This window comes from Temnothorax nylanderi, unplaced genomic scaffold, assembly GCF_030848795.1.
Source record: "Temnothorax nylanderi isolate EJ_2023f unplaced genomic scaffold, tnyl_v1.0 TNYL_tig0026_pilon, whole genome shotgun sequence".
Classification (NCBI taxonomy): Eukaryota; Metazoa; Arthropoda; class Insecta; order Hymenoptera; family Formicidae; genus Temnothorax; species Temnothorax nylanderi.
The window spans coordinates 1134492-1158639 of NW_027249088.1; the positions used below are offsets into that span (position 1 = coordinate 1134492).

Here is a 24148-nt window from a genome sequence, read left to right on the forward strand (position 1 = left end):
GCGATTATAAATAGTCATTTGTATCTTTCTCGTTTAATTCCATCTTTAAATGTTTGAAAGTCAAATAATATCATTTTATCGTCGTTAAGAAATGTCGCAGGATTTAAATGCTCGATTAAACTTCTCGAACGTTAAATCACCGAAACGTTGAAAATCTAGATTACGCGGAATTGTAAAACTCTAGGTCTTTATTTTCGCGATTGTTAGTCGCTTAATGAGATCAATACCGATGCAGTGGCTCAGATCGGGACCGATCCTGAAGCCGGAGTCGCACACGCACTTGAAGGAGCCCTCCATGTTGACGCACTTGCCATTCTCGCACATCCCGCTCGTGGAGCATTCGTCCATGTCCACGCAGAACGTATTGTCCCTCGAGGGAGTGAAGCCTGATTGACAGATACAATGATAGGACCCTGGCGTGTTCTCGCAGCGGCCGTTTAGGCAGATCCTCGGATTTTCTACACACTCGTTGATGTCTGAAAAGAAAAAGAAAGTTCGGACAAATTGTCGCGCAACTACTTCTTACGCTATCTCGGAAATATCTTCTTATTATTCATTACTTTAATTTATAGTTGTTTTACAGAATCGAGGATTGATAAGTCGAAATAAAACATCTTTCAGCTTCTGAAAACTCCGACTCTTGCAAAGTATCTTATATATGTATAATATGATATTTATTGCACGTTACTTTTTACGTTCCTTACCTATGCATGTATTCCTCGTCGGCGACAGCGTGTAACCATCGTTGCATTTGCACTTAAAAGATCCGTTCATGTTGATGCAATGTCCGTTGGTGCACATGCCTGTGTCTTGGCATTCGTCATGATCTGAAAAGATAATATTTATCCAGATCAGGCCTTGTGTACGCTATTACTGATTATCTTATTAATGTAATATTTCGAAATTTTTTTTAACACAACTGCTATTGTTATTGCAATTATCGTCATTATATGTTGCTTTTATCATGATTAATACTACTATTACGTGGAAAAAGGATTCGAGTAATGGTTTTTACCGGTGCAATATCTGCCCTCGCCGGAGACGACGAAGCCGGGTGGGCAGTCGCAGGCGAAGCTGCCGGGATAATTGCGACAGATTCCGCCCTGGCAGTAATCCAACTGACACTCGTCCACGTCCTCGCATCTACCGCCGGGCTTTCTCGTGAAACCCGGATAGCATTCGCACTCGTAGCCCTCCTTGGTGTCGATGCACTTGCCGTCGCCGCAGATGTCCGGCCGTAGCGCGCACTCGTTCACCTCGGTGATCGACTGCAGTTGCGAGCAAAGCCTGTTGTAATCGTCTACAATTGAGTAATAACGTGGATCCTGTAGAATTTGTCAGTCGCCGTAGTCGCTCGCTTTTATCTAGTCGATTTTTCGCGAGTCTAAGCCGTCTTTAGTTTTGTTTCGCATGACTCTTCGATGAAGAGATCTTTCTGAGTATTCGCTCAAAGCTATATATCTGTGGTCGAACGAATCGCGATCAGGCCATTTGCAAAATTCCGCAAATCGGTAAAATTGATTTTAACTTAAATGGTTCAAATACTGTGAAAAGAATTACGAAAATGTATGAAGACGTATCGTTTCGCGTGATCTTCTGAAAACGTGTACGTACCACTGCCAGGATTGGGACAGATGAAGCATTCATCGCCCCATCCTCGACCCATATTCTTGCCGCAGCAACAATCCTTTTTACTCAATCGCATCGCAAGCCGATTCCTGCATTGTCCGTTACGGTTCACCGCTGTATAACACAATCCTTGTCTGCCATCTGATGAGCAATAATTAATCGTCAATTAAGAAATTAAGAAATTAGTAAGAAGGCGCGAGAGAATTCAAGACAAGAAATTTCGTAAAAGAATAAAACGATTGAAAGGATAATACCAGAGATAATCTAAAATTTTGAAGGGACTTTTATTTATAATATTTAATCCGGTAATATTCTCGTGACAATAATTTAGTCACCGATGCAAAATTTGCGATCCTGGCTCTGTATGAATCCCGGGTTACAGTGGCAGTAATAGCCGCCGTTCGTGTTTATGCATCGACCGTCCGCGCAGATGCCTTCCTCCTGGCACTCGTCCCTGTCCTTGCACTCATTGGTCTCGGGATCCCTCGCTTGTCCCTCGGGGCACTCACAGGTAAATGAGCCGGGAGTGTTCAAGCACTTTCCACCCTCGCAAAGCCCGGGAATCGCTTCGCACTCGTTGATATCTAAAGACATTGCAAGAAGTCCTTTTATTAATATTATTATTATTTATTTATTTTAATAATTTGTGATTTATTATATAATATGTAATTAATATATAATTACAAATATAATCGAATATAATTATGATTTATTCTAGTAACGCTAAAATTTTCGCGTTGAATTATACGTTTCATTGATTAAGTGATGTCTGAAGTGATAATACGTCAAAAGTTACAAGTAACTAGAAGTTAACATGACGTACCGACGCATTGACCCTGGTTGGTCTTTAGGTAACCCAATTCACAATCTAATCTGACCGGGCACTTCTCGCAGGGGTGACCCCAGCCCTTGCCCACGGTGGCGCAGCACAACTGTCGCGTGCAAACCACCCCTTGAAGACTCGCCAAGCATTGGCCGTTTTTTACTTTGGTGAAGCAGGGTCCGGTCCTGAAACGTACATCGTGAAAGTAACTCGGCGATACGGAGATACGTTTTGTTATCTTAGGGTAAATTCGGGTAAGATGACCATAGAGGAAAGATAGCCAACTTTCTTTCTTTCAAGCTAGCTCGCCATGAAACATCGAATAAACATGGGTTGGCCATCTTTCCTCTATGGCCATCTTAGTCATCTTACCCAAGTTTATCCTACCTGTAATCGGTTTCGCAACGTCTTCCGGTGTACCCGTAGATGCAGGCGCAACGATCTGGACCGATGCATCTTCCTTGATTCAAGCAGGGCTCGCGACAAATTGCTAATTAAACAATGATTTTCGATTAGTTGTTTTTACGAAAATAATTTTTTTGTTTCCTTTTCTCTTTTTCAGCATATATAATGATCGCCCTAAGATTTATTTTAATTTACGCTAATTCCACTTACGTTCATTGCAGAATTCTCCCTGGTATCCACTGCGACACTGACATCGGCCGTCGACGCAGTTTCCGTTTATGCAATGGACCCTACATCTGCCGGTGTCGCCGCGATCGCCGCCACTTCCGTTCTCGTGGGTGATGACTGGGTGATGATATATTGGTTGAGTAACAAATTTTAGTTACAACAAATCCACCGTTGTTTTAAAAGATGCTTAAAAATTACTAACAATTTTATGAAAAAAATTGATCTAGAAAACTGAAAGACATTCGGTAATGTCTCACCTTTGCTTTGGCCGTTGCCACAGGAGGAAGCGACGACGCCGCCCTCGCATAAACAGATATTGGGCCTTATGCATCTTCCAACAGAGCCGCAGCGTCTTGCGCAAATTGCTAAAACAGAATTAACAGTATTTAAAATCCAAGCTTGTCTTCAATTTCACGGTATCTTCAATTTTGTATTAACGTTATTACAACCTTCTGTTTTATTTTTTAATAGAGATATCTCACTAACTGCAGTGAAAATATTCAAAAGCAGAAAATTAGGATTGTTTTACGTTTATAATTTTTTACATAAACAAAAAAGAAAAAAAATGCACTACTTTATTATTTTATTGCTATATATACTAAAAGTTACATTTCAGTGATATAGATTTATAATAATTATAATTTTAATTGGAAGGCGACACCGCGGAATGAGATGTATCATGAATTAACAATTACTCTGTCAATAACATTGTCAGACACCCGGAAATTGTGAGGACCGGAATGCAGATCACGAGCGAAGTGCGGCCACATTGCCAGACAATGCGATCAACAGGAAGCGCATAACAGGTCATTAAACCAGTTTTATTCGAGGCGACCGTTCGTGTCGCATAAATGTCCATTTGTCCGTTACGTAATTGCATCGATCGTTATCATTCCCGGGCAGTATCGGTAATGATAGGTGATTTCTCTCGCCCCCGATATTAATAACCGCTTTCCATCCCGTGAGTATCTCGCGGGAGGTCCGATTGCGCTAGGATCGTAAGGATATGGGTCATTGTGTCCTGGATCGTTGCTTGCTTTATTATTGTCAGTATGGCTTTATTATTCAATTTAGGTATTACTATATATTTTAAATTCTACTTCTTTCTTTATAAGAATGATGTAATTACGATACAATGTAATTAACCCGTTGACTGTGTATGACGGCTATAGCCGCAAAAACAAAAGTGGCCAAGAGTGTGTATGACGGCTATAGCCGCAACGTAGAAAAAACAAAGTAAAACTTTCTGAATTTGCTTGAAACTTGTTACTCGGGGGTTTCTGGGGTCGCTGATTACGAATCCGAAGTCAGATGTACAAAATTCAAAATGGCGGATCCAATATGGCGGATCAAAATTATAAAAAAAGGTCTGATTTTCATGAAATTTGGTACCCTTATGTTTTTTGGGTCTCTGAATCCGAATATGAAGTCAGATTTTCAAAATTCAAAATAGCGGATCCAATATGGCGGATCAAAATTACAAAAAATGGTCTGATTTTCATGAAATTTGGTACCCTTATGTTTTTTGGGTCTCTGAATCCGAATATGAAGTCAGATTTTCAAAACATAAAGGTACCAAATTTCATGAAAATCAGACCATTTTTTGTCATTTTGATCCGCCATATTGGACCCGCCATTTTGAATTTTGTAAATCTGACATATTCGGATTCAGAGACCCTAAAAACATAAGGGTATCAAGTTTCATAATAATCCGATGAACTTTTTTTTCAACACACTTTTGGCCCAAATAGTAAAATTCTCTTACACAGCCAATGGGTTAATTAATTTTAATTTATTATATTTGAGGAAGAATAAAACAATCGTATGTTTATCTTGTGATTTTAGTTTGTAAGCAATTTTCTTTATTTTTTTTATTGAATTTTATTTCATAGCTAGTTCTCTTTCACGTTTTCTCATTGTGTCGCCGTCTCGATTACTCTCCAATGATACAATATATTGTGAAGTTTTAATAAAATTTTATCGCTTTTACTTACGAATGACGCACAGGCCTGTTTCCAGTTTCTTCGACCATCCCGGACAGCAATAATTTTTATACCTCGATCTGCATACGTTCGGCCTAGATGCATTTTCAATATGTTTCAGTATATTTTTCAGTTTCTATATAAATATGAGATTTATTTGATTATTTAGAAAAATATGTTAATGTTTAATTAAGTTTACATTCGAGATTGAGAAATGGTTTTTTTTTAAGGAAACAGTGATGTTAAACTTAAACATTCAAATAAAAATTATATATAATATATTAAATATATACGTTATAAATAATATAATATGTATTATAAATAAACTTAAATAAAAATAATTTGATGAAATTTAAGGGAGAAATCGGACTACTTATATAATTTTTAACAGAAATAACGAAACGACAGTGTCACGTGTTAACACATCTATATCACAAACCTTAACTGTAAACTGTCTTTATTGCTTATCCCCGCAGGGTTTGCAAGTTGTTTTTATAAGGAACGTTACCCAAACCTTTACACTACTACCCTTTCTCATCTCACTTTAACCCTTTGGACCAACGGCTTAACGTCTCTTTCCGAAAGACGGAGCCCAGTTTGCTCCGCACAAGAGCCTATCTTGCACGGAGGGGCGCAGCTTCGGAAAAACATTCCATGTTTACATGGCTCTAGTGGACTAGTGGACTCGAACCTGGTTCCTCAGATTACGAGTCTGGCGCTCTACCACTAGACCACACTGCCGATGCCGCCCTTATATCACAAACCTTATAATAGCCTAATGATCAAATAGGTTTATTGTTACTTATTAAAATGAGCAAATCGTACAATTATTACAGAACTAGGGGACTGTTGTTTTGTATAACATCTTTTCTAACTTTGTTTAAATTTCCTAAAAATTTATGAACTTTCTCGAATCGCAAAAAGCTTCTTTATCAGTTTCCGAAGTTACGAAAGCAGGGATAAATCATGAGTCATAGGTCGTTCTTTATGGCGCCGGCTTGAAGAGGCGCCGTAGGCGGAAACGCGGCGTTTCCGCGGCATCGTGGCACGCGCAAGAAGAGAATGAAGAGATGAGCGTAAAGAGAGAGCGAGAGAGATACAGAAAAAGAAAAAGGAAGAATGGAAAGAGAGCGGAGTGCCACCTCGGAACAAGGCGGCCATTCACATCTGGCGCCTTGTAATTAACGTCAGCTGCCTCCTAACCGTGGCTTTAAACGCCGCCACTTAAAGGCCCCCTCGACCGCCGCAATCGCGCGAACGCTACAAGCATTGCGCCGGCTCTCTTTCACGTCACGCCATTTTTTATCGCGCGGCGATAACGCGATCGTTATCTAACACGGTTTGTAGGGCTGCGGTTCGGAGGACTTTGAACTCCGAGGTCCATCAATTCGACGATTCTTTGACCGTAGAGAGAATTTTCCTCCAGAATTTTTTATTGCGCCTGGGACATTCCGCTGGAATACTCGAGTTCCGGAGATAAAATCCAAGATTCTGCGATTTTAAGATCCCTCGAGATCGCGCGGAGGTTCTCCCAGCTGCAAACGGCCGGCCTTTGCATTCCCTCGCGTGCCCTGCGTGCGTTAGCGGGGTCCCGAGAGAACGCGGCAACTCGTCCCCGCGCTTCGTTTCTCGTTTCGCTAGCGCGAGGGAGATTAATGCACTCGCGTCTCGCGTGTCCGGCATCTCCTTCGCGCTCTTCCTTTTCGCGCGTATATCTCCTCCGTGACTTCTGACATACGCGTTTTACACGCCTGGCGCGTATCGTCTCTCCGCGGGCGGGGGCATTACAGCGGGCGCGCTTGTAAGGCGATATTAAACGTGTGTGCACAGCGCGTGATGAAGCAATCTTGCTCAAACAGTGGCCCACTAACTGCTCGGGGTGTTATACCTTAGACGGATGTTTACACGCGCGATTACGCCGGTGAACGATCTCGTGTGGCATTCCTGAATTTCGAAAAAGAAAAGCAACCGCGCCATTTAGGTAATTTGGTATCGTAAAGAGCTTGCTCAACTCTTCCCCGAAAACTCGTTTAAGGAGTAAATCTCTCTCACCCGGTGAATCCCGGTGAACCCCGCTTGCATCCGTCTCCCTTTGTATTTTCGCTCTTATTATCGTTTCCTCGACGACGATAAAATCCCGTTAAAACGCCGGTTGTCATCAACGGCAAACGTTCGAAATCGGCGAGATGACTAACTTTGATACGCGCCGTTAATTGGAAAATTATAGCGAGGCCCGCGCTCGAGTGGTAATAACAATAATAATGATAATTGGCGACGGAATTACGAGGACGCGGTCGATCATCACCTCCCAACCCGAAAGCTTTAATCCAATCTGTATGTAAATGGGATGCTCCTTGGGAGATTGGCCCACCAATCGAACTTGTATCGCAGTGTCCGATCGCACGCCGATCAACACGTGGCCGTGCCGTTAACCGTGTCGGTAGGGTGTAATTTTAACACCCGCCTGTAATGATAACGTGTCCTAACGAGCCCTGAAATCAATGCGCAACGTGTGTTCATCGGCCGATATCTTTATTTGAAGATCTTTTCGCGCTCGCGCTCATCTCTCTGACGGAAACGCAAGTCTCATTTTCTTTACGCTTTCCTCATTTTTCATAATTTTAACATTTTTAGTTTTTAGAATTTGATTTGAGTTTATTTATCGCAATATTTTTCCGAGTGGACGTTTCAAACTGTTCCTAAATCCCGCGAGAAACCACTTGATTAAATATTAATATATTTTTTCGGATATCAATGTAATATCAGCACTTTTCATAAAAATCGAGTAATTTTTTATTAATTATTATCATCTATAATGAATTAATAGTGTGTTAATGGACAATAATGGAGTCGTACAAACGACGAGCATCTGGATAACATAGACCTAATTAATGCGGGTGATTAACTGCTTGCGAGAGTGTCCAATTGGAAACTATAACAATAGCTTCGAAACAAATAGCGCGAATTGCGGGCCATTAAAATTAAGGCGATCAAAAGCGGTCGCTTTCCCATCGCGATTAGGGGCGAGCAAACAATAGTGTTTCACGCGCGAAGGATCGCCACCGCAAAAAGCACGGTGCGGGCAATTGTTTGCAGTCCTCCTTAAACGAGCGTTGTGTCACAAGTGCAATTGGTCGCGACGCGTAGTGTTGCGACACAACGGCAATTACATTGGTGCTCGAAGACATCGAGCACCGATACCGCGATATTCCTAAATTCGTCCCGCGTCAAGTGACGTCTCTCTAAAATCGTGGAATCTCGAAACTTTTAAGTTAGCAAAACTACCCCGGAATACTTCCGGCTTGTGGAACTTCGCCCACGGCATCGCAATCCCGGCGCGGCGCGACTCGCCGTAATCATTTGTCTGCTCATGTCGGAAATTATTGCATTACGATCGCGCGCGGACAGTAACGATCTTAAATTACGCTCTAAATCAAAATTAGTCGGCGCGATGAGCGACGGAAAAACAGCTTGATACGTGACGTGCTTCTTATCGTTACACAGTGCATGTCGGTTAGGTTTAACAACCTTCGGTTGCTGACAGCTTCATTACTTCGACGTTGCTTCCTGTACACTCGTAACAAAATTTTCTCCAGGATTAGTGCCTTCAGGTATTGAAATATGAGTGTCTCATTTTCGAATAAAGCTCAAAGTGTAACGGAGACGATACGAGGCGAGCAAAAAAATATTAAAGTAAAAAGTACAAAAATAAATTTAGTTTTGAAAAATATATACAATTCACATTATTATTATTATTATTATTATTATTAGGCTACCAAGATTTTCTGTAATTGATTATCATGTTGGCTCTGTTTCATTTATTATTTTATAGAAACTCGAGTCGACATGTCGATCATTCATTGGATTGCCATATTGAAGTCTTTTATTCATTTATAACTACCACCCACTTTCTTTTTCCCTTTTTTCTCTGTCTTCCTTTTTTCGTTTTAAACCAATTAACAGACGATCGATAAAATATGAACGGCGCCTCGTCACGGAGTCGCGCTAAAGGTTGCGACAGCAGCTCTAATGCTAACCGCCCCTACATCCCTAGGAATTGCTTCTTCACTTCCTGCCGCGCCGGCGCGGCGTCGCGTAATACGCGGCTTAAATCAGTCTAAGTACTTCGAACTAACCATGGATAATTTTAAGTGGCGATCCCGTTAGACTTAAAACCGACCTTGTATCCTATTTTTCACGTTGTCCCATTAAACGAGAGCAACGTTAGACGTCTGAACTGTCCTCCAGCAGATCGCGTAAATGATGTGCGATGTGCCGAGGTCCTCTTATCTACGGACTCCAATCTCGAACGCCCGGCGCGTCTAAGAACGTACCACCATGCTACGTGCATATAAAATTGAGTGACGTTTAAAAAAAGGGGGAGAGGGGTTGGAAGACTAGATGGAGGCTTCAGATTTGCTACGGTAACGTTATCTCCGATAGCATTGTTCCATTATTCTAATGCCCGGTGATATTTCTTCGCCGGTCGCGCACCAGCGCGTCCATCCCAGGCGAGGGGATCGTCTTTTTCGCGGATTACGCGGCTCGATCATTCGCGCGGCTCCCTCGGAGCGTTATCAGTGACGATCGGGGACGACGACGAACGGCACGTCGGGGCTCCGCGCGAGGGTATCATTCATCATTCGGCGGAATGATGAATCGCCCAGCACAATACGCTCATAGACGCACCGGATGACGGTGAACGGGTCATCTCGCGCGGCGCCGATAAAAACCGCGGTGCCGCGAAACGTGCGAATCGTATTCCGCGCGGGGTGCTCCGCGCGCGGCCGCCTTATCACGCCCGCCCGTCCGCATTCCATCTCCGCGCTGTTAATTAATTAACGGAGACGCGGCGTTTATCAACCGGATAATGCAGCTGCTGCAGCTCGCACGGAAGAGAAGGAAGTGCCTGCTCCTGAGTAAAAGTTTACTGGACCCTTACAATTTTATCGTATATTCGGATTTTCTAATCCAATTTTGCTCTTCATCGAGTTGATCGTTTTATAACATTGTGCGAGGTGGATTTACTTTTCAGATATAAAGCGCAAAATTATGTTTAGAAAGTTTCGATAAATACAAATTTTTATAAGTATTTTGGGCTAAATTGCTGGTTTCAAATTATGTGAGTTACAAGTATTTTGATTTATTTGTAGGTCAAAGTGCAGATTAAAAATTATTAGTTACAAATTACAAATTACAAGAGCAGCAAGAATTTAAATTAAAAAGCTCCAAAAAGTATCGATGAAAAATATCTTTTTAATTTCCAAACAATTTAAACCGCAACTGAACGTTCCGACAAAGGGAACGTTATACACGACCGGAAGGGTTAAACGAGCTCCTCGCTAATGTAGACGTAATTAATGGGCGTTCTGTCAGAGGCAATTAAAAGCATTGTTTAGATAGCGTTACTTAATCGGCGACATTTAAGAGCGTTATTAATACCATAACGTCAATTAGCTACAATTCCGATGGGACCTCCGTCCGACGTATTGCCATCTCATCGTCGGCATCCGTCTGAATTTGATCGTGCAGGCATCCGAAATACGCCGCGTAGGGCGTACGAGAGCTTTGAAAGTGTGTGCGTTTAAACGAGAAGGTGCGACAACCAAAATGGAACGATGTTTGTCCCGCCTCGACGAAACATGCGAAGGATCGTAAAACGCGTAATCAGCGAACTACAGATAACGGGTGCCCTACAATAGTTGAACTTTGTCATTTATCATTTGTATTCCTCTAAATGTAAAGATAATGTAGCGAGCTTATTCATATTCCCGACTCCGCCTAGCAAGATTATAATTTCTAAAGCCTGTGTCACACGGCAGAGCCAATGCAAATTAAAAATTGTAAATATATCGCTTTTACGTAGGTCGTAGGAGAAGCTGTAATCAAATAACGTATATGATTCGAATAAATCGAATAATTTCGTAGCGGCATACAACTTGTCGCTTGCGTGTCGTAAGCGGATTAATTTCTGTCCGAGTTTCGACGAGACGCGATTAGTATCCATCCCAGTCACGGTATATTATAACGATAAAATTAGTAATGGAAATTAGTGTCGAAACCAGCCATGAGAGATTATTTCATGAGACTAGATCCGCAGATATTCCCACGCGGATTAGAATTGTGATAATTCGCGCAATTATGCAAGCAAGCCAATCTTCTCTTTTAACGCATTCCTATGAGATAAGCATATGTGTGCATATATTTTATTTGCATGGTCTCGTTATAATTTCTTAAATATTTTACGGGACTTCCGGGCGTGGAAGCCACCAGAAATTTCCGGAGGAAGCTGGATAAATCGCGCTCGGCACGCACGCGGGGAAAAATGTGTCTGCCATACTCGCGCGCATACCATTGTCAATTGACCGCAATGGATGGATGGACGTGCGCGCGCGCACCGTGGTTAATACCGTTTATTATCTCATCGTGCTTTCCGCACGGCCGCGAAAACATCATGCAAGTGCAGGACTTTATCGGCGCGACTTGACTCCCGTTGCGAAAAAATGGGCGCGATCGCTTAGCCAGAATTCACGCGCGCCGCGTATAACGTAACACTCCGATAACCTAATTAGGTGTTATCGCGTCATTTAACTCACGAGGACGGTGGTCGCGCGAGGAAAATCATCGGAATCATTCGCGAGAGATCCGCGCTGTTAGCGAAATAAGTACCGGGCTTGTTCTCGCGTTCTCGCGCGTTGGGACGATTTAATCTTTTTAAGTGACCGGTCGTAGTTCGTCAAGGACGCTGAATGTGACATTTCGTCATTACACTGAGACATCTTTTGCTGCCTATATATAATTATCTTATTCTGAAATATTGTCCGTTTTTTAAATACCTATTTCCCGATTCGTGACACTATTTCGATCATGAGATTCTAATCGACACATTCTCATGGCAGCGTTGACTCTGTGATTAGAAGAGGAAATAGCTAGAAATTTGTCTGCTACTAGAGTTTCGCGATCTTGCGATCACTTGTATTGCGAATACTCACCCGAGGGGTGGCACCGATTGCAAAGTATTGTCCAGATCTTGGGTCGGACTCGGGGTGTAACGTTGACCCGTCGCTACCCCATCCTGGACGAATTGCGATGCCAGGACGATCCAGGCCGTCAGTAGTAGCAGTGCGAACATCCTGCGCAGGGAACTCGCAGCTCCCTATCTCCGATCCGATTTCTTCTTCGACACTATCCTGGATTATCCTCTTAACTCGCGGTCTCGTCGATACTTGCGCATCTAACACGCATGATCCTTGGTCGATCTCGAGGAATTATCCCAAGTCGTCGCGATCATTCCACCGTCATACAAAGACAATTTCGAGCTCTTTTATAGCGCCTCCTGCTCCGCAAATGCTTGTTTAATTTTATTATTTCGAAGTTAAGCTCGAATCGTTCGGGAATTACTTGACGCGTCACACATATGTCGCTTAATTAGAAAGAAAAATTTTCATACGAAACTTATGCATCCTTCTTTTCCTATTTTACCGCGTGAATTCTCGCCGAGAAACATAATATATATGCGATAACTCGCTCGTGACTGTGATGTCTTTCCGGAAGCGCCAAATTAGTACGACGAGATAGAAGCAACTATCTTCTGATATAAATATCCACCATTGCGTTTTGGCGAGCGAGAAGCGAGAATTTACGATTAAATTCGCATTGCCGCGGCGAGTAATTTATCTCTTTACTAAAATGCATTTACATCATTTTAACGCCGTAGAATATAGAAAATAATTTATAAATTCAACGAGTGTTTTAGGAATACTTTAATTTTATTCTCTCGTCTGTGATATATTTAAGAATTCATACTTTATAATATTTTTTTAATTGGATAAATAGCAATTTACTATGCTAGACATGCAGATTTTTCATCTTTTTTACAAAGATCTAAAAACTATAGAAATATGGTAATTATTTTTCTATTAAAAAAATTATTTTTGTTTATTTCTTGAAAAGATTGATACCGAGTGAACTATCTAGCTTCCTTTTTTAAGCAAAAGAAGAAAAAAGAGGTTTTAATTAAAGGAGCGTATCTGGCAAAATCGCGCGCCACTCGTGCAGCTTCTACTCGTTATCATAACGCAAATGCGTGACTGGCGTTTGAAGGCTATCTTTAAACTTCCATAAACTTAAGCGATTCCCGCGAAAAAAGAACAGGCCTTGTTCGCACGTCCTATTACGAGCGGAATGAATTGAGATAGGACCTCGAGCGGAGCGTTTCAGCTTTGAGCGTTTCACCACCGTAACGAATGAGCTCGTAAAGTCTGTACCACGGCGTTATCGGGCCTATTGAGAGCTCCTCTTTGCGTGGAAGCGAAAATTTCCGAGAAAAATTCGTTTGGTTACGTAATAATTTATACGAATAAATTATAAGAATAAAAGAACAAGAAAAAAATCAATTTTCTTTTGTCTCACACTTCCTCTTTTCTCGAAGAAATTTCAGATTTTTTTTCGAAGTTTTTTCCCCGAAAACAAGAAAGTTTATTTAAAAAAAAAGGGGGAAGAATATTTTTGAAAAAGACAAGGATTCTCCTTCTTTTGAAAAATAAAATTTTCATCGCGACGAGTTAGAAAGTCTCAAACCCTTTCGGACGTACCTGTTTAAATGAACAGCAGTCTAGTATAATTCCATAACTAGCACGAGTCGCTCGCAAATATTCGCGCTAACAGATCTGCGACACACGCGTGGGCTGGTCGGCGATCGCGCATATCGCGAATTAACTGTATTCGTTGTGATCTCCAACGGCGCACGCGATCACGCGTGAACGAGCCGAGTGCCGCGATCAAAGATCATTCTCAAAAAATCGCTCGCTTAGATCAGCACTCCGCGAATCGAGCCCCAATACAGATTCGCGACTCGATCTAATCCCTGACTCGTACCGCGGATGATCTGTATGATACGATCGACGACGTGGTGCTCAATTTTCTCTATCTAACGTATGGGACTAGACAAGATCTTCGAGAGATCATTTAAAGATTAAGACTAACTGAAAATTATTTTTGTGATTACACATATTTAAATCAATTTGAAACTCAAGGCAATTTTTCTGTGGTTACATATATTCAAATGCTTTAAAACATGAAATATTTAATTCAAATATTAAATAAATAATAATTATCAAAACAAGCTTATAACAGACTATTTTTTCGAAGCAAATATTTATTTTATGTTTTATAATTTATCTACTTTATTTCTCCGCGATGTTCACGCGTTATCAAGCAACGATACATATAATTTAAATATCTAGGAGACAAGCAACGTACAGTTTTCAAGTCAAGATCCACGTCACCAATGGGGAAAATTAAAGTGAAAAGAAACACCTACGCGACTTCCGATTTGCCGGCGGACCGGCGATCGATCTTTCGGCCCGCTCGAAATCGATCGGTCCCAAGGGAGACGGACCTCGGAAAGATGCACCGCGACGGGACTCGACACGAGACTGGAGCCGTAGATTGTGGACTCGAGGAGAGGACTCATCTGGGAGGGCTCTCTCTCTCTCTCTCTCTCTCTCTCTCTCTCTCTCTCTCTCTCTCTCTCTCTCTCTCTCTCTCTCTCTCTCTCTCTCTCTCTCTCTCTTTCTCTTCAACATCTTCAACCATCCTTATCTCTTGCTCTCTGTCTCCGTATCGGTCTCTCTTCTCTTCCTCTGGTCCACGCATCGTGTCGATCTCGTTCCCCCCTCTTAAGACGATGATGACGACGACGACGACGACGACAACAAGACGGGCCCACCCCTTCTACTTAGCTGTTAACACCATGCATGTGTGAAGGCACGGACACGCGCGCGTGCACGCGTGCATACGTTCCGTAAGGATGCGCTCCGATGCTCGATCGATCAGTCAAGAATGCGATTTGCGCGAAATTGGCGGAAGTCAGGGGAGTAAGCTTCTTTTGCTCGTGTCAATTTATTAATTGGTACGATCTGTTTCGACGAGGCCGTGCAATAAGCTGAGTTTTGCTCGGAATTAAAAGGAATTAAGTTCTTTCTTTCTCTTTTTTTTTTAACTTTGAAAGTTTTGTTGGTTCTAAAACTGATGAAAATGTTTTGTTGTCCTCGGTACTTGTTATACTTAATTTCAATCTCTCTGAAAAAGAGGAGTATGAAATAAGAATATTTCCCTTTGATTTATAAATTAAATAATCAAATTAAATTTTGATTATCGGCTAGCGGATTAAATTCAGTAAGTCGAAAAAATACAACTCGTGCCGTTTTAAAAACATTGATTTATTTTATCGTTTTGGACAGCGGGTACTTCTCAAGTAATTTTATTCCTCGGGGTAGTTGCATTCTATTCCATTGTTTCTTATGTAATCTATCATACTGTACGCACATAGTTACATCAGGAATAATTATGTAATGAAGGAGCGGTCTTGATTCACTTAAGATATTCCGCGCATTACCCACATTTTCGTAATTTCCTAGTTAATATTGGATGAGCTTTCACAATTTTCGTGATTGTCTCATTAACGTTGGACATTCTTCCACAATTGCGCACGTCTCATCTAGCGTTATCGAATGAGGTTGCAGCTTCGATTGAGAAATCTGGGTAACATTGGCCTTTGGGTTACTGGACCGAAATCAGAAATAGGCTGACACTTCCGGAGTCCGTTCAAATCGGGCACGTAATAGTTTATATATAGCACATATAATAATATAATATATTTGCAAATGTACATATTTTATATTTATTTATCTATATTTTGTATGGATATTTTATCATATTACTTAATCATTATCTAGTTCTAATTTTAAATCGCTATTAAATTTTGGATTAATTCATATTTCACACTTTTTAATTCACATTTTTATAATTTAAATAAAATTGAATTTATATAGTTTTATATAATTATTATATTTATAATTTAAGTAATACCTACATTAAAAATATGACATACTATAATAAAAAATTGAAATTTTTAATAAGATAACATGAATCGCGTATAACATTACAAGGAATAAATTATAAGTATAGTATACCCACACACATAATCGTATGTCTAATATAGAAATTATTAAATTGTTATATTATACTTCAGTTTCTGTTTAATTCAAATTTTGGTAGGTTATTTTAATAATAGGTACAGTCTAATGTTTAATGTATTACAATTTTTAATGGAATCAAGAACCGTGAACTATATATTGGTTGCACATTAATTGGTCCTTTTCATCGGTATTACATAATCGCCATTGTCGGCGTTTAGCGCGGCTCTTTAGGATCCTTGAGGTCGGGGGTCTGATGATATGCGGGTGGGAACGCGGCGACGCGACAGCGTGTACGTGAACCTCATGTATATATTTATTATATACATACGAGAGGAGAGAAGGAGCCGGGAGAGTGAACTGAGATGCGCGGCTAATGGGGACGCGTAAAGCGTATTCGAGCGCGACTCGGTATGCCGAGTCGACTCGCGCGAGTCGAGAGGCCACGAGATGCCCGATAAAACGCGAGAGAACCGCGTGGTAAAATCCGCCTCCTCATCCACGCATTCTGTATCGACGAGAACTGTTGTCGGCGAGGTCGTCACTCGCGGAACGATGGGTGCGTATCGTACCCACGTGGGTTCAGCCGCTTGATCAGCAACACTTGGATAGACATTAGATTCATGAACGTACGTCTCATTGTCAGTATACATGACGCTTGAACTGGCACAACTTTATCTTTTTATTAAATAAAAAGATTATATTTACTTTATGTATATATATATTAGAATATAATATATATTATAAATTTATAAAAGATATAAAATATATTTTTCTATTTATTTATGATATATTATATCTAATTATTTATATATCATAAATAAAAAATATATTATTTGTTAATTGTTAATTAAGTTCTAAAAAGTATACTAAAAGAATTTTTAGATTTCTGTTGCAAAGTATTTCTAAATATGTGTAGTACTTTTTACGCACATATGTTATGTAATATCATAATATTACGAAAATGCTAACGCTTTTATAAATATTTTTTATTGTAACGTTTTATTTTAACGAAAACAACAGGGATTAAAGAACACAACTCGCCGCGTGTCGTTAGGCAACTGAGGGAAAAACGCTTTATAATTCAACTTTTTTAATGCGAATTCCTGACAGTCAACGAGGCATGCCAAGTAGCACGTACTACTCGCTTTTCTTGGGTTATCCAGGAATTGAACGTTTTCTTCTATATGCAAAATAGGGACTTATCGATGTCATGTCAAATGTCGGGACAGATACTACTTCATGATGGAAAATTGCTTTCTTTATAATGATATTGTGAATGTGTGTAATATTTCGATAGTTTTTTGGCATATAAAGTTTTAGGGTTGCAAACGTATCCCTGATCAATAATGTGAAACACCTTTAGCAAATTAAAGAGGGTCAAACTAATTAAATTAAAAAGTAGGATAAATTTTTCGAATTTTTTTATCAAGATAATATTTTAATATTTATTATAAGAAAGATTGTGCTTTATATTAGTCATATATATTAATTTCTTCATCATTATTTATTGTCGTATTTATTATTTATTTCATTATTTCATTATATTGAATTTTTTAAATAATCTGTTGCTCTAATTTTTGAAATAGTTCCAGGACGCTTGAAACAGAATCAAATCGGTTTTCAAGTTATGCGTTCGAAGGTTAAATACCCAGGTACAGTATTCAACACGAGTACATACACACTTGTGCGTGATGCAGCGATACGCCGTAATTGTAATTCGCTGCGCGACAGACAAGATCGCCTAACACAAACATGATCGACAGTGATTACTAGCTGGGCTGACGCCGATCCTGAATGCAGTAGCAGCTTCACCTGCAATCAGCGCGTAAGCTGCTGCAGCGTATAGCGTGTACAATAGACTCGACGTGTCTCAATATTTGCATCGAAAAGCTATGTAAAACCTAAGCTGATTTAAACTGAAGAACTATACGAAACCAGGAGATAAAGTTTTAATAATAAAATTAAACTGAGACAGAAATTGAAGGATCGCAATTAATTAAATTACAGTGTAGTTAACAATAGGAATCGAAATTAAGATCAAAGTTTGTAGTCAGTTTGACGTTGAAATCGAAAGTGGTTTCGTTTATTGATTCGCCGATTAGAAGAGCGACGATAATATTTTCGATGATAAGTACATCGCCTGTACTCGAGACCGTTTATCGCGCCCACTGTACGTCTCGGAGCACCCTCTCTCATAGACGTCTCCTCTCGTAGTTTTCATAATAATCCTGCTAGACCGCGTGGACTGGTCCCGGATGAAAAATGGGCGGGACGGATAGCCGTTATTTCTTTCTCGGACGGCCAGAGAGGCGTCATTAAAAGGTGGATCGTGGACAGTCATCAACGCGAAGCAAGTGTGCCTCTCAAGTGAACAGCGCTCTCGACGATAGCAGCTACTGAAATAGCATTTCGTTCGGCTCTTGCCGGCAAGTTGCACGTTTCTGCTTATTATAACAGTCGACAATTTGATATATGTATGTATCTTATATTATTTATTAATTCGATGTAGCTATATTATTTAAATTGCTTAGTCATTTGTAAATGTATTACTTAATTATTGAATCACAATGTTCGTAAACGTAATCGATTAATTATCACACATTTTATAAGGTAGAGTCTTCTTAATCCTTCTTCCCTTTTGCTTTAGTTTTCGCTCTCTCGGCTATCAAACTATTAACGTAGATCTTTCTCGTTTCGTAAGCAGCGTCCACGAGAGTTCTTCTCTGCCAGAAATTCTCATCTTTCTTCTCGAAGCGCTTCACGTATTTCCGCAGTTGCTTGTTCATCAGCTCACCCAAGTTCCTCAAATAATCGGAATAATTCGTCTGACTATCGATGATGATGGCGGTATGTTGATTCCTTAGTATTTCATCGTCGCTTTTCGTCTTTATCCGATAATGCTTCGCGATCTCGTCTCTTCTCACGTATCTCGTCAGGTCCAAAGCAGACAGATGGCGATGAGATTCCGGTGGCTTCAGGGTCCTATATTGCCTTACGTGCGACAGACAAAACGCCGCGTCTTCGTCTTCTATTGATTTCAGCTGTATCCTGTTCCGATTCGAGGATGCGTCAGGTTTAATTTTCGAGGCGTGCGCCTTCAGAAATGCTTCTCTCAAATCCTTTCTGTATTCGAGTCGATTTGGGTCCTTCGACCACCAGGACTCTTTCAGAAGTACTATTTCTTGCTCTCTGCTCTTGTCTTCACAGATCTAACGAACGCATACATTTAGATAGAAAAACGAACGAACAAATGCTTTCTTACAAAAATCAATCTTTTAAAAAGAAAACAATACGAAAGGTTTCAGGAAAAATTAAGATTTTGGAATTTAGTATTGCGGACATATTATTAATCATTTGTAAATAAATTACTACTTTTGAACAATGTGATTTCTTTGGTTAAATTGGAACAAACCACATGTACTTACCTCTACAGCATCCCGAACATCAGTAACAATCTGAAGAATCCAATATGGCGTTTCCAAAGCTTGGCCATCGCTCGCGAATTGTTTCGCGTTCTTTTTCGTCGTCGACAAACCAGACCTTGAAGACCCTTTATTTCCGGATTGTATCTTTGTTTTGATATCTCTCTCATTTTTCGCCTTTACCTGGCTCGCGACCGTCCACTCGACATCTGTGAGAGGCCAACTGTTGTTGAGCACGAAAGCCTCTATGTAATACAAACTTCTTTTCTTCCCTGCATTTTCGAACTCTTTGTTAACGTCTTGGCTTTTATTTTTGGTCTTGTAATCTTCATCGTTTACGGCAGCATGCTTCAAGATCATTAAGGGTAACAAGACGGTCGAGCCGCCGTTCACTTCGACCAAAATATTGCCATCTTCATCGGTGACTTTTATTCTGATCTCTGTCAGGTTGTAAGAAGTTGCCAATCTTATTGAAATGATGCTTCTCTCCAAAGTTGTTCGCAGTATCCATCGCGAAATACAACTTCTCGCATTCGGGATATATGTACCGAATAATTCGTCAACCATCAGCCTGGGTGGTTTGGTCTCCAAGGACAAAGGCCGTTGTTCACCCAGTTGATAAAACATTGGCTCACCTTTCATAGTAACCACGCGAATCGTCCAATGGAGCTCCTTCAGGTGCTGTCTGTCGCTCCAGCCGTAAGCGAACACCGTGTAACCGTTCGGAAGGTACTCGTAATGACCTGGAACCACGTGGCTCACGAGACGTGTCATCTCGCGGCCATTTTGGTTGTTGAAGACACGCAGTGCGAAACGAGGGAGATCGATTAGTAATTCGAAGGCCGCGAGAACCTTTGTCTTCGCAGGCTTAGGATTAACTACGAGCCTGACAATCGGGAACCACTGTTCGTGCCTGACGTTTCCCAGGACGTCTCTGAACTCCTGAATTTTCAGAACGTGTACGAAGTCTTCGGAGCAAGGATACAGGTCGCGCAGGCTACTATGTCGATTGATAACGTTCCTCAGTAACCGGCTTGCGAGGGATGAGTCAAATAGATCGGATATCTTCAGGAGCCGTTCGCGAATCTGCGTATGCAGGGCGTGATCAGGATTGTGAAGTTGTTTATATCCCTTTACGATAACCATCTTGAGGAAGGATTGAATCGTCGTCGCTGCTTGATCATGGTCGAAGACTTCTTCATTGCTGCGTGATGTTCTCGAAGTTTTTTCTACCGTAAAGTCTTGAAGAGTCTTCTGTTTTGTCATTAAATTAAAATATTCTGATCTAATATGCGGATTTAGGAAAAATACCCTTAAAGAGTGAAACATGTCTTCGTGTTCTTCGTCGGGAACAATCTCTCTGATCAAACGAATTTGTTCTTCCATGAAGAAATGGTGTATCAGTGTTCGAAAATTCTTATTTTCTTTTGAAGAAATAAACTGCAAGCTGGGCATGTAGCTTTGGTAAAAATTTTCCAACATTCTTGGGTAATCCTTTGTTCCAAACGATCGATAAGCTTTGCAGAGATTATCGCTGATTATTTTCGACAGTTGCTCAATTCTGTCGGATTCTGTGGTCATCAGCTGTTGCACAGTCGTTCGATCTCCAAGATGGAAATCCGTGTCCGAGGAAATAATCGTTAGACCGGAGTCCGAACGACTGTGAATCCGTAGAAGTTGCCTGCCAGCTTCCAGTTCCATAATGGTCGACTTGCTGCCGGTTGTGGAAATAGTTATTGATTGATTCGACGGATCCGATATGAAGAACCAGTTGTACTTTTCCAGAATCAAATAGTCTTTTTCGTGCAAATCGGTATTCTTCTTCTTTAGCGCGGCGCAGAGACTAACCAAGAAGAATTTCTTCCTCGGAGAATCGCAGAACAAATACAGAGGTTTGTATCTGGACTTTAGAATCTTGCCTATACTGTTGTAGGAGTCTGCAAATTTTCAAACCGAAAAAGAAATTGAGAAGATTGGATCTCATTGTGTATCATTTTGTTTATATAAAAAGAAACTCAATCTATTTCTGGCATTAATTCTCAAAGTGCGCTAGCATTACATATTTGAATGTTTTGGAACAAAAGTTCTATAAACTGCAGTAAGAAAAATTATGGATATTTGATTATTTTTCTTTTAATTGAGAGCATATATTGCGCTAAATTCTATCTAAAAACCGAAGTACCTGCTTTCTCCTTTCCGATCTCTTTTGAAACAGCTTTTACTGCTTCCGCTTTATGATTCTCATTGGTTTTCTTCAATGCGTTGCCTGTTATTTCAATCGAACACTGGAAGTACTCCAGCTTATAGAACAGATGCACCTCCGTTACGTATGAAGCCATCTTGTTGAAGTCGATCCATTGACTGGCATTTTCCGTTGCTACTTCTTTCGACATGGTGGGCAAGTCTGATATTCTCTGAGATCTCGTTCTTCTCCGAGCAAATTTATCGGACCGCTCGATCTCGTTCGAAGAGATCGAGTTTCCTGCAACGTCACTTCTATCGCGAACAACGCTCTCGTTGCACTCCTTGAGAGAACTAATCAGCCTCAAGTAACGAATCGGAACGAAATAGTCGGCAGGATCAATCACATTTTGTTCAACGGCCCATTTTAGCCAGCGATGAAACTTCCACTTCGCTAATGGCGGCTTTACCTTGGAAAGCAATTTAAGTTGGAGCTAGTTACAATCCAGATAAAAAATACTTTTAATATTCTTTATACGCGTTTTAGACTTTTGTGCTATTTGGAATGTCATTCTATTTCTTCTAAGACTTTTTTCCCCTTATTTTTGTCTACGCAGCAAGTTATCAATCGCGATAGCTATCAAGAGATAAGAGTCAATTGAATTGAATTGAGACTTAATGCTCTTACGTCTTTGGGATCGAGAGGAATATTGCGCGACTGGACGATGTGGATTACGTGATCCCAGCAGGGCGACAAGCCGGGTATCGCGTCGCTTCCGAGTGCTCGCGTGTCGCCTAAGAGAAAGAACAGCGCGATAGGTTGAGGTTTCTCGGTTTCGGCGGCGAGCGACTGTGAAGTTTCTCTGGGTTTCCTTGTTTCGTCGGTCTTATTCGTTGAACTTTCTACTCGGAAATACAGACGGGAATAACGTAACGCGGTAATCGAAGGAACGCCAATTAGATTGTCGTGGACACGTACATTCGATGGACACACCTGGAACGTGATTCTGCGCTGTTTGCGGTGTCCACTCGAAATGTTCGGAATATTTCGTTAAGAAATCCCACTTGTTTTGAAACGATAGATGCGCGACGTTCATTGTCAAGCACGTCCAGCCTATTATTATTAAAATTTATATTAATACAGAACCTTTTCTGATACGACATGAACACAGGATCAATCTGTGACTTATTAATTTGTTCATAGCAAGCCGTTGAAAATTAATAAAGTTTAAAGAAAGATATTTTCTCTAAAGTAATTACATTACTTCGTGAAAAACAAAATAATAGAATGAAAAAGGTGGACGTGACGTCCACCTGTGAGGCAAGCGACTGGATGGAAATCGACGATCTCGTGGTGTCTGGTCCAAGATAACGAAGCAATCTTGAGCAATGCTTTGGCGAGAAGCATCGGCCATAGTTCATAGTTGTTGGACATGCACGGTAAAAGAGGTCTGCCATTTTTATCCACAGGAATCATGTCGTCCACCAGGATGCGACGCCAGCATCCCATGCAGTGTAATCTTACAATATATTTTCCTAGAAGATATTCATGTTTTTGTCAATCTGTTGCGTTTTCAAAAATTATTATCGATTTTCGAATCTAAGATTTAACAATGTGCACAACGGATTTAGAAAATTTCTATGTAAATGTCAAAAATATTGCGAGCCGAATGTCATATCCACCGTTTGGATTTATCATGGGTCGATGCTGAACGCCCTTCCCAGCTTTATTCATGGAATACACGTGCATCCAACCGTACCAGGGACTATGGCGACCGATCCAGGTGAAATTCGAGCTCTCTCCGCTGATTTCCAAACCCTCCCGACCGCAATATTGCAGGTTTACCAGCGCAGACACAAACCATCTCACAAACTGGAAATTACCATTATCATTACCTTTGTTTATCGCTCTGCAGCAATTTGCAAGTCGTTGAATTTTACATCGAAAACTAAAGAAATACCTCGCTGTGCAGCAAATGCTTATTGTTCGTAATCAAATCAGGATATTCCACCGTCGTTATGTATACTGTTGGAGGAGCCTGTAGAGGTATTTTCGTTTCCATATTTATGTATTAATACAGCATAAATCGTACGTGTTACTGTTGGCTTAATTTAGAAGTTATAACATAGAAAAGACATTCAAAGAATTAATATTCGTTATCCGAAATACACAAAATATCAAGTGGCAGTACTGTCAAGTGCTTCAAATCTTTTGCTCGTATCCAGTGATCAGGTTCTAAGGACCGTGGCATTGCGACACGCTCTGCATCCAAGAATAATCCATCGGGACCGTCTTTGGGAACTCCCCATTTCTCGTTGTTCAGATCGGAATCCTTCCATTCCGGCCACGATGCGTATGCGACGTTCGCGTCAGGATGAGGATTGGTCTCAACGGTGAAAAAGCTTTTAGACTTTTCCGACATATTGTGGGGAAAAATAGAAAGAAAGCTGCAGAAAGCTGCATCTTCAAGGGATAAAGAGATTTGTACAGGGTGA

At 40.8% G+C, this 24148-nt stretch overlaps 2 protein-coding genes across 12 annotated transcripts in view; both read right to left on the minus strand.

The window, feature by feature from the left end:
• The window catches only part of LOC139769984 (fibrillin-1), a 29491-nt gene extending 14996 nt beyond the window's left edge, over positions 1-14495 (minus strand). Inside the window, exons 1-13 of one of the 11 annotated variants that reach the window (XM_071701553.1) lie at positions 14390-14495; positions 13662-13954; positions 12060-12403; positions 5080-5162; positions 3343-3450; positions 3068-3202; positions 2840-2942; positions 2453-2637; positions 1965-2213; positions 1615-1770; positions 1016-1300; positions 705-827; positions 228-476 (exon numbers count right to left, since the gene is read on the minus strand). In XM_071701553.1, coding sequence (XP_071557654.1) covers positions 228-476; positions 705-827; positions 1016-1300; positions 1615-1770; positions 1965-2213; positions 2453-2637; positions 2840-2942; positions 3068-3202; positions 3343-3450; positions 5080-5162; positions 12060-12199 — 1816 coding nt within the window. In that variant the 5' untranslated portion in view covers positions 12200-12403; positions 13662-13954; positions 14390-14495. Of the gene's footprint in view, positions 1-227; positions 477-704; positions 828-1015; positions 1301-1614; positions 1771-1964; positions 2214-2452; positions 2638-2839; positions 2943-3067; positions 3203-3342; positions 3451-5079; positions 5163-12059; positions 12491-13661; positions 14052-14328 lie in introns of those variants that run through there. The other 10 variants (XM_071701547.1, XM_071701551.1, XM_071701550.1 and 7 more) reach the window with 10 other exon arrangements.
• A 4085-nt stretch (positions 14496-18580) lies between these two features.
• LOC139769934 (androglobin) lies at positions 18581-24075 on the minus strand. Its single transcript, XM_071701468.1, has 9 exons — positions 23845-24075; positions 23614-23691; positions 23336-23525; positions 22967-23188; positions 22647-22766; positions 22341-22555; positions 21646-22122; positions 19475-21412; positions 18581-19258 (listed from the first exon to the last, which is right to left on the minus strand). Exons 1-9 carry the CDS (start codon positions 24073-24075, stop codon positions 18671-18673), a joined length of 4059 nt encoding a protein of 1352 aa, XP_071557569.1. The 3' UTR covers positions 18581-18670.
• Positions 24076-24148: the final 73 nt, after the last annotated feature.